The 11,565-nt window shown below is 35.2% G+C and overlaps 1 protein-coding gene across 1 annotated transcript in view; it reads right to left on the reverse strand.

Annotated features, from left to right (window-relative positions):
* LOC127094138 (multisite-specific tRNA:(cytosine-C(5))-methyltransferase trm4b) overlaps positions 1 to 9,439 on the reverse strand; it is a 36,914-nt gene extending 27,475 nt beyond the window's left edge. The window contains exon 1 of the mRNA XM_051033001.1: positions 9,388 to 9,439. Coding sequence (XP_050888958.1) covers positions 9,388 to 9,439 — 52 coding nt within the window. The remainder of the gene's footprint in view (positions 1 to 9,387) is intronic.
* Between the last annotated feature and the right edge of the window lie 2,126 nt (positions 9,440 to 11,565).

The raw sequence follows: 11,565 nt of genomic DNA on the forward strand, positions 1-11,565 counted from the left end.
ATTCTGATTTCAGCTTTGTGTTTCTTCTCTTCATCCTTCATCAACTTTTCATCAAAATCCAATGAATTTAAAGATAAGATCAAAGTGGATACGTGATCTAATAGTACATAGTACAAATAAAAAATATTCCTTCCACTCCTAAAAATATGGGCGAAGGACAGTACTATACATCACACTTATCACCATTCCATTAGTGGACAGTTGCTCTTTTGGTATCCCTTATTTTCCCTCCAACGGTCTCTTTGTTATGCTATATAAGAAGGACTTGGAGACTTGAAGAATGATGCTACAACATTTTACAATATTGTTTCTATGTGAAAAGCTCTTAGATTTATGCATACTATTCTTTAAGTGATTGTATTTCATTTATGTAAAATCTGCTTGTGTAGAAGCAACTTGTAACAAAAAAAGTTATAATTAAACTTGTTTGTTTTATTTCCTTAAGGAGACTAAGTTATAGTCGGATCCTTGAGAAAACAAATAAAGTTGTTCTTTGTGATTTCCTTAAAGAGACTAAGTTGTAATCGAATCCTTGAAAAGACAAAAAAAAGTTGTTCTTTGTGATTTTTGTAATCTATTTGATTATAGTGGATTAAGTCCTTGTGTACAAGGTGAAATCACATTGGCGGGTGGACTGGAGTAGCTTTGATTTCAAGCGAACCAGGATAAAAATCCTTGTGTCTTTCCCTCTTTGCTCTTTTGATTGTGTGGCCTTTTTGAGTTGGTAAAAAGCTTATATTTTTAAAACCCAATTCAAACCCCCTCTTTCTTGTATTTTTCACACCTTCATATTCTTGGTTCGATAAAGGTTTAGCATGTAATCGAAGTCTGTTAACATGACGATCATGCATGATGTAGTCAAAGTATGCTCAAGCATGCAGTAGTCAAAATTGCTAGGTTTGTTACCATGTTGATTTGGGCCCGTTTGTTTAGACCAATTGTTTAAGTTAGATTGTATCCTAAGTTAGCTTAGTAGTGTATAAATAGGTTGTTTCTCTCAGAGTGTTAAGAGAGAGTTGGTTGTTGATATTCCCTTTAATCTTTGAATCCTAATATAGAAAATGAATAGTAAAATAGTTATGACCAATCATAATTCTTCTTCTATCTATTTAGTAAAACCTAATAGGGTTTCTTGTGTTTGTTTAAGAAACTCAATCTTTATCTCATATTTTGGTTTATCCTTGATGACATTGATTCATAACATAATCAATCATACTTTGGTGAGGTGCAAAATCATGCATATATGGATGATTGTGAGAACCACCATTGATGAGTGTGGCATGGAATACAAGCAATTGTTGTATTAATTTCAACGGTTGTGATCAGCGTGTTTCCTACTTTTGTTCGATGTGTGGCCCCCTAGAGAGGGTCTACATGTTCGTCAATCTTCAACAAGGGCATTTGTGGATTAGGTTTTTTGAACCGCGTTGGTCTTATTCTTCCTTTTTCCCGGCTTAGAACTGTTGCACCCCAAGGCCTTTCTACTTGTCACCATGCTAGAATTCTTATGTAATTGTTTAGATTGGCCTCTATAAAGTTTTATTTCATTATTTTGAATCCTTTAGGTGGTCCTTCTGTGTTGAGGGAAAGTTAAATGGTGTATTGCATGGGAATAGGTGATCTAGAGAATACGCACATTAAATGTTTGTCTTTAATTGAAACGTTTCACTCAGAAAATCTTCCACGTGGCCCTATAACTTTATGGTAGGATGAGGTGATATCACTATTGCACTTGGGTGCACTCGAGTGTTGTTATGGAACCAAGGTGGATCCTGGACTTTTGATTGCGTCTTTTGATATCCTATTAATTATTTATCATCGATCTAGACACCCTGGTTGCTTATAAATTGGATAAATGCACTCAATTCCTCCTTTCACTTCTTTTACTCTAGAGTTCCATAATTTTAGTCTTTCATGCGGTCTTTATTTTTCAGTGATCTTCCCAATGTCATCCCTTTGAAGACCAAAATCATCAGGTTAGAAACCTTATGGCTTAATGTTTATGATGTAATTATATTTTTCAAAGAAGTCTAGTCCATCTTCCCAAACAGTGATTATAACTACAATGCTCATTTGACTTATTCGAGCCTTTGGGAAGCAATGGAAGAGATGTTTTATCAATTGTATCAAGGGTTCGTTGTGTTATGTATTGGTGTATTTGGAAAGAAGAAGATTTTGGCTCTAAATTGTCTCAAGAAGGATAAGAAAGTCCTGATAAAGAGGCTCGAATCTATTTTATGATTAAAGATTGTCTCCTAAAGGAGATTTTTGAGACGATAAAGCTCTTCAAATATATGTAGGAATAGGTGAAAGATTATGGAGAAAACCTTGGGATTGGTTCATAACTCTTTATCTGGTGTCTAAGTTTCTTTGAATGAGTCCGTCGAGTCGCTTAAGACTACCAACAAAATGGTGGAATACATCAAGACCTCTCTAAATGAGGCAATATAATCTCACTTTGAGTAGGCTAAAATGTAAAGGAAAAATTGATGAAGGAGGGGATAAAATACTCTTAGCATAACGGGTCTGATGGAGTCGTCCATGTTGGATCTCTGTCATACCAACCTCCATCGATAAAGCTTTGAACCAAGTGGCACTATTTTATCCTAGAGTGAAGATCCCAATGGATAAATTAAATGTCTAACAGAAGGTCATGGAGGGGAAGCAAGTTTCCCTCAGCAAAGCTCTGCTTTTTATGTGTGGTTTCATCTTTTTCTTTCATTTTGCAGACATGTCTACTTTCATTGTTTAACTTGTTGTTTGCTTGTATTTTATTGGTCATTTGATTTTATCTTATGAATAATTTTATGAATGATTATGTTTCATCATTTGACATACTATTATGCTTTCATTTTCTGGATTGGTCGTTATCTTTCTAGATGTGGTTGTCCTCGCTACTTTTTATGGTTACACCGATGAAGATCAAACTTTAACTTATTAGACGTTTATGGCTCATTCAAGGGTTTGTTCCCCTCCCATTCTCGGTGAGATCTCAATTCAAGGCCGACGGGAGTGAAGCTTTACCATATGTACTCTAGAGAGCCTAGCTACCAATAAAGGTTATGCCTAGTGCTACATTCCTCTTTCATCTTGTGTGGGATCATTAAGGAATTTTCCAGCGTCTCGATTATGGCTCGTGGATATTTTTATTTGTCTTTGAAGATTTGTGAAATTAAGAATAACAATGTTAACACTCTGCCTTAATCTAGGTGATCAGACAAAGTTAATTTCTATTGTCCATCATAGGCAAATAGGAAGGTTGAATTAGCAAACAGATTAATATTAAGTAAGATAAAGAAAAAGTTGGATGAATCCAAGGGAGAATGGGTTAAACATCTTCACGAAGTACTGTAGTTATATTATACCACCCCTCATTCAACCAAAAAATACAACTCAAAGGTGGTCCAAAGAGAAATCTAAGAAGGCAGCCTCATACTTATACATGTTGTCATGCTCGCCCAACAGAGGAAGTTGTAACCTAACTAGGAAGGTTCGTACCACATATGTTAGAAACTGCCTCATGGAGCCTATAAGCATGAAGATATGAATGGACAAATCATCTGAAGTACATGGAACTAAGTTAACATGAGATACTATTATAATTAGTTTCTTTCTTATTATTTATTTTAAGGAGAAAGGCATTTGGCCATCCAATGTATGAATTCCTTTGAAAATTGATTATTATAATAGTCATATTACGCTAATCCATTCCTTAGTCAATATAAATATTAGAATTCCATTGGGAGATCCTTTCCGCCTCAAAAGGAAATATAAATATTTGACTTCCATTAGAGGATCATGTTACTCTCAAAGGAAATCTGAATGTTGGATTTCCATCGGAAGATCCTTGTGGTCCTCATAGGCAATATAAATGATTGACTTCCATTGGGAGATCCTTATCTCCTCAAGAGGCAATAAATAATATACTTCCATGGAAATATCCCTTCCAAACAAGGAGCAATACATCAACTTAATATCTCTCCTGTGAGACTCAATTCAAAGTATCGCCTGATGGACTCAACCTAAAGTCTCTCGTAAGGGACTCAACTTAAAGTCTCACGTAAGGGACTCAATTTAAATTTTCTCCTATGGTACTTAACTTAAAGTCTCTTCTAAGGTACTCAACTTAAAGTATTGCCTAAGAGACTCAACTCAAAGTCTTTCCTGGGGGACTCGGCATTTAAATTCTCTAAAGTGTATGAAATTAAATAACTTTGCCTTTTACAAGGTTGTATGTTTGAGGAAATATGTGTTGATATATTTGCAAGGAACATATAGGAGGCAATAAAAGATTCACCAAGGAAAAGTAGACAGCGCTCATCACCCAAAGCATGGCCACTAGTCGCCCATTAGTTGCAATGTTTGTCTATTTATCGTAACAAGCGCCTACCATATGAAATTGTTGCCTTTTGACCGAGTTACTCACCCATTTATGAAAATGTGAGGAGTGACATGTCCACACTCAGAAAAGATAGGGGAGGCAGTCTAAGATGAATGACACGTTCTGCGGAAGAATAAGGGAAATAACCATTTGGTCGCCACTCTCATGAAAGATAGAAGTGTTGTTACTTGGAGCCTAAGATCCATACCCAAGAAACTCCTATAAATACCTCAACTCTAAGGTTGAGGGGGACATTCAATTTACTGATTAAATACTATTATACAAACCTTCTCACCATCCTTATGTGAGCTAGCTCTAACATTACAACAACCTTAAAACCCTTTGAAAATCCTACACCATAAAAGGTTGTCACCCATAGTACTTTTAACAAGTTTAAAATATTTCTTATTTTTTCTAACCCATTTATTTACAAACCATAAAAGATCTTAAAGTTGATTGATTCAGGAAATGGGTTATTAAGATCTGCCTTTATATCCTAAAATCTAAAACTAATCCAAAATCAATAGTATAAATTTGTTGCATCTCTGAACCTTGAATCCCAACTTGACCTCCTCGCTCTCTTATGTTATCATTCTCGTGTCAAAATCTCAACATTGGTCCCACTAGTTCTGTTTTCTTTATTTCAAGGTATGATTACGAGAGGGAAGAAGCCAATTTATGTTAATAATTTTCGTTTTATTAATGGATTTTATAGGGAATGGGATATTGAAGTGGCTAAGAGGTTGTTTTCAGATGTGAAGAAAAAAAGTTTTAGGTTTAAGGGTGAACGTATTGGTAAAGCTTCATTTCACCAAAAGAAAAACATATCTGGAAGTTTTTTAGTTTCCTTATTTTGGCGATGTTGTTGTATGGATTGTAGTATTTTGATGACGGTGACCGTAGAAGAATATATTGAGAAAGTATTCTCTAGGTTGATGATGTTTGTGGTGTTAAGAGAAAAACAATGAATATATATATATATATATATATATATATATATATATATATATATATATATATATATATATATATATATATATATATATATATATATATATATATATATATATATATATATATATATATATATATATATATATATATATATATGTTTATGGGTAATATCGTATTATTGATGGCATTACACAAAAATACAAAAAAAATTGAGTAATTAAACATGAATAAAATTGTGTTGTTTAAGTATTTTAATTATTAATTAATTGAAAAAAATTGTTGCTAAAATATGAAACTTTTGTATTTTTTTTGTATTAATATAATTAAAATTTTAATTTGAATATTTTTTTCCTGATTTTGAAAATGTTAATGATGTTGTATTTGTTTTTTAATGAAAATGTTCATAATATTTTATTTTTGAAGATTTAATTGTTTTATTTGGATTTTTATTTAAATTTAAATTAATAGATTTTGATTTTGATTTTGATTTTTTTAAGTTGTCTTGCCAATGTCAATCTGTGTCAATCCTAAGTCATCAGTTTGTACACTAGTGTTACTTTCAATCCACTAGCGTTTAAATAAATTCACTTTGAATCAAACATAATCAATCTCCCAAATCTCCTCAATGACCCCAAAGTATGGTATAAATGCTATTATAGGATTCTTTTCTTTGGAACTAGATACATGCATGGATTTGGCCTCAACCATGACCCCATTATTTTGCATTGTACTACGATCATCCTTTGATTTTGTATAAAAGGAAAATTTACTAATTTCGTATGCAGTCCAAGTTACTACATTTAATTTAGGCATGTATGACATTCATTTAATTTAGGCATGTATGACATTCATTTAATTGTCTCGGATACCAATTTATGAAAATCTTGTTATGCTCCTTTAACAACCATTTGTCACTAATCCAGGGTCATTTTTCCATGATAAGTCTTTTGTTAGTAGATAAGTAATGCTAAACTTCATCAATTTTATTCAATATATACAAATATGCTTGAAAAAACTACATCTTGAGTCACTGACTTAACATTTAAACCTTGATTACATCTACCTTCATATCTTGCATCACGACGAGACTTAAATAAACTGGACCAACTTCTTTTATGATATACCTTTCAACGATCAGAGCTTTTGGAAGATGATGGTTCTTTGTATACCCTTTAAAGATAGTCAAGTATCACTCTATTGGATACATCCACCTTAAATAAACTAAACCACAAAACCAGATTTCTCTAACTAGATGAATAGTTAAATGAACCATAATGTTAAAAACTTATGGAGGGAAAAACATCTCCAATTGACACAATATTATTGTAGCCTTATATTCTAATTCATCTAACTTTTTGAAATCAAATACTTAATTACATATGGAATTAAAGAATAATCATAATTTGATTATTGTTACCCTTACATTTTTTTGGTAAGATGTTGTCATACCCTAATTTTACCCCTAAGATTCCACCTATCATATCATTTTCATTTCAACCAAGATCACAAACATGGTATCCTCCTAATCTTCACCTCTTTGAGTTTGCCTTTATGGGAGATCATCAAGTATCCTTTGTGTTCTCTTTTTACCTTTTTGCTTGCTTGCATTGTAATTTGCTAACCTTATTAAAAAATACCAAAATATGTATTGTTTCCTTTTTCTTATTATACAAGGTAGGGACTTGCAATCAAAGGATCAAGATTGGTTTCTAAATTAGGGTTTTGCTTTCCAATGTCAAAGTTTGGTCAACAAGAGGGCCACAAGAGCTTCAACTTCAAGGTTGACCTATAATCTCAAGTTACATTCATGTCTAGCTTCATTGAACATCATTTGATCAAGAGAAGTTCAAATTTACTGTTGTCGTACCTCGAAAAATGAAAAATGAGAACACGACCTAGCGAAGCGCAATCGCACGCTCGCAATGATGAACTGAACAGAGTCGCCACCTAACTTTATTTATTCCTAAAAGGAAAGGGGAAATATCTATAAAACCCAAGAAAGAACGACAATGATTATGGTCGTCGCAACCAAATCAGGGTTCGGGAGTCGATTACGCAAGGGGAAGGTATTAGCACCTCTACGTCTGTTGTACTCAACGGGAACCGTTAGGTTAGTTGTGTGTGTTAATGTTAGTTTAAAATGGTAGGCTTCTCAAGTTATTAGGTGGGAAAGAAAGAATAAAAAGAGAAGAAAGTTTTTGGATTCTTGCAACGAAGGGGACTAAACCTGAGTTTTTTATTAATGGGTCTGACAAGATTTACGAATCCTGCTCCTACGTATATCCAGGTGCAATAGAGAACTCAAGGCTTATGTAGTTATGGGTAGAAGAATGTTTGTTTGTTGGTCGATTTTAGCGAAAGCTACTCTGTGTCAATCGACGAAAACATTGTTGGACTACCCAAAACAAGTGGAGAAACATTCATTTGCATCGTTTTTGGAACAAAGTACCTTTCATTTGAGAAAGGGTTTAAGGGTCAATCGCACGGCAGCGAGAAAAGAAATTGATTGGTTTGTGTGTGTTTTGAGTAATGACGAGAACTTGGATGAGCGAGATATCCATCTCGAATCCTAGTTTCAGGAATGCGTGGTATCCACCATGTAACATTTCCATCTTACTTGCAAAAGTATTTAATAAGAATTAAGTGTTTTTGAGACTTGATTGAGAAAGGATTTTACGAAACCGTGTTGATGACTTCGGGTGATGGCGAGAACTTGGATGGGCGAGATATCCATCTCGAATCCTAGTCTCAGGAGTGCGTGGTATCCACCATGTTCCATTTCTATCTTATTTGCGAAAAGGTTTGGTATATTTATGTGCTTTTAAGATTTGATTGAGAAAGGGTTTTAAGAAACCGCATTGACAAATTTGGATAATGTCGAGAGCTAAGATAGGCGAGATATCCATCTCGAATCCTAGTCTCAGGAGTGTGCGGTATCCACCACGTTCCATTTCCATTTTTATTAAAAGGTCTTAAATAGGAATTAAGTATTTTTGAGTTTTTATTGCGAAAATGGCTTGACGTTGGATCAAGCATTTGATGGGCGATTGAGAGAGATTTGAATGAAGGTTTGAAAGAAACGGAATGGATAGAAATGGACAAATAGAAATGGAGGGAATTGTTTATTGAGAAAAATGCTCGACGTTGGTTCGAGTCATTATTTTTTATCTTTTGAAAAGAAAATGATTTTATTCTTGTGTTAGTAACAAACTAAACAGTCAAGCAAATAAAGAAATAAAACAGTAAAGATATTACACATCATGGGAATGGGGGTACATTTTGTCGACTGGGGGTTCAAGATATATAAATAATTAAATCAGGTCCAATCACAGGATGCACAATGCATGAGTGTAGGTGCAATAAAACGGTCTCATAGTAAGAAAGCCCAAGAGTAAGCTATGTGAGGTTGGTGGCAATGCTTAAAAGAAATCGAATTACAAGGGTGTGGATATGCGGGAGTGACAACTAGGTAATATGCTCAAAACCGGTCTACGCATCATGACAAACATTGGATGATCATGTGCGACAGATCAAAACACGGTGAAATTCTATCGCTATATCGATAAAATAATCATAGATAAACAACATGAGAGTGGTTGAATCCATAAATTAATTCCCTTTATACATGTTCCCTCATCCTTCAACTATTCATTCCCTTTCTAAAAGAAAAGAAAAGAAACGCAGGTCACCATGACCCCGCCCTTGCATCTCTACCTCCAATTAGGGGATATCAGCGCTAAGCAAATGAAACCTAACCACTCAAACCCAAACAGATCCGACCAAATCCGGAGCTAAACCGGCGTGGAGAGCTCTCAACTCAAAGCGATTCTCAACACACACAACAACTTTCTGGATCTAAAGAATGGAAGTAAACCCAGACGCAACATCGACATGGATCGACGAACAGGGTGTTATAAAACATCAATCAAAGGTAAACAATCAACAAAGGCAAATGGAGCTTTCGACATCTTGAAGGTTTGAAAGAAAAAAATGAAAGAGAGAAGATTTACTGGAGCCTTACGACTTCGACGATATCCTGTCGAAGCGTTTACCTTGAGTAAGTAAATTTGTTCTACTTGTTAGCTCCTTCTCTTGTTCTTCCATTTTCTAACTATCTGTTCCTTTTCTTGTTCAATGGCTTCTCCCGATGGAGGTGTGCTTCGGAACTAAGCTCACCTCGGAAGATTTTTCAATATCAACTCTGTGTGTGTTATCTTCTCACCAAAATGAAAAAGTTTTTTCCTCTCTTTTTTTCTGTGCGTCCCTCCTTTCTCCTCTTATCTCAAAAATATTCCTCTGTCCTTCTAACTGTTGGCTCCTCCTGAGTAGTGGAGCGGGTACGTACGGAAAATGTTTGTGAAATTCTTGTCCGCATTCCACCTTGTGGTCCCTCTTCTTCCTTTCTACCCCCAAACCTTAACTGTTGGTAACAAGTAGTTTCACCACTGTAAACTCACTTGAACAAAATAGAATATGTTTTCTTTTGGAATTATCGAAATGCGATTGTGTTCATTTGTGATTGTTGTTGTTGATACTTGCAAGAAATATGTCACGCCGAGTTGAATTTTTAGATGAGGTTTGCAAACACCATGGTTGGTTCATGAATTAAACCGGCGCCGGCGTGAGATCGTGACAATGTCAGGTTGCAGACCGAAGTCCACCATTTTATGCAGACATCCCATGCCTCTTCCAAATTATGCTTGGTACACCAAGCTTAGATGAGAATATTATATGTTCTCTTGTTCGGTTTAGCTTTTCCGTCCTGATACATCATCTCTAGCAATTTCATGGCTTCATAAGGCTTTCCAATGACTCCAAATCCTTTAATGAGAATATTAAAAGTACGAGTTGTTGGTTCGCATCCGTATTCCTTCAGTTTCCGAAAGATTTTCATGGCTTCATGTACATTACCGGGATCAGAAAAAGCATTGATCATGGCATTAAAGAGTATAGAATCTGGCTTCATTCCATTCTCTTCAACTTTTGACAGAAGTGAAGGAATAGACTTGAAACGCTTTAGACGTGTTAGTGCATCCACGAATGTAGTGTATGTTATAATAGTTGGCATATGTCTTTCTTCAGCCAAACTATTGAAGACGCTCACGGCTTCTTGCGGTTTTTGTTTTCCAATCAAAGTGTTCATCAGTTTTGTTCTTGAAATAACTCTTTGACAACTGTTTCTCTCAATACAGATATGACAGCGAGATTCATCAGAGCCACTATCTGAAGCACCTTCTTTAATATTCCTCCCAAATTCATCTATTTTTAGAATAGTTGGTTCAAACTTAGAGGTTTCCTTCTCACAATTTTGTTCAGCAGTAACACTCTTACTACTATCAATGTTAAAACCAGTATCACCTAACCTATCTTCTCCTTGTAAAGCTTCAATTGAAGAAGAAAAATTAACAGACACCTGGTTTTCAAGATTAGGCGCAACACATCCATCACTAATACGTGAGACGGATCTTTTACCAGTTACATCGGGCACCTGTACCAAACATGGAGATATTTCTGAATTATTCTGTGATGATTTGGAGAGCATCCCAATTTCCTTTTGAGTATAAGAGGGACTTTTCAATCCAATACCAGTCTCCCAATTACTCTTGCTATCTTTAAAGGCATCGGAACATAGGAGTCAGCTCCTATAGAGACTTGGTAGTTGATTTTGAAAACTTCATGGGATCAACATCAGATGAAGATCCTAGTCCTTCATTTTGTTTGCTGGCTCCTGTAGATTCAATACATGATACACCACTGGATAAGATGCCCTTGGCAGGTTCGTCTTGTATTGGAGATTTGCTAAAATGAAATGTTATCGCCGATAGAATTTTCACCATATGTGGTTGTGTCTACATCACAATATTCATTAAGAATAAAATTGAACACCATCTTCAGCGACAGGTATGTCTTTTGTATTCCATTCGCAAGAATCGTCTAATTCATCAACTTGCTGGTGTAATTGCCTCTGTATAACAATAACACCTACTGCTTTTCTCAAGCCTGCAACCTCATCATGATGTACCATGTCAATCCAGGTTTGATAGCATCGCATAACCCTCTAACATCAACCAAACCGCAACTTCTTCAAGTATTCAAAACAAGTTGCAAAAGTGATTTGTCTGGTTCATTTGGCGGTGAACTCTGCAGGGTTAGTGTCTGCTGCATAGTTGGTAAAACATGCAGAACTTCCTTCAACCGATGTTATGCAGTAAAGAACCAATGGCAGGCTC

The sequence above is a fragment of the Lathyrus oleraceus genome, chromosome 6 (genome assembly GCF_024323335.1).
Source record: "Lathyrus oleraceus cultivar Zhongwan6 chromosome 6, CAAS_Psat_ZW6_1.0, whole genome shotgun sequence".
Taxonomy (NCBI): Eukaryota; Viridiplantae; Streptophyta; class Magnoliopsida; order Fabales; family Fabaceae; genus Lathyrus; species Lathyrus oleraceus.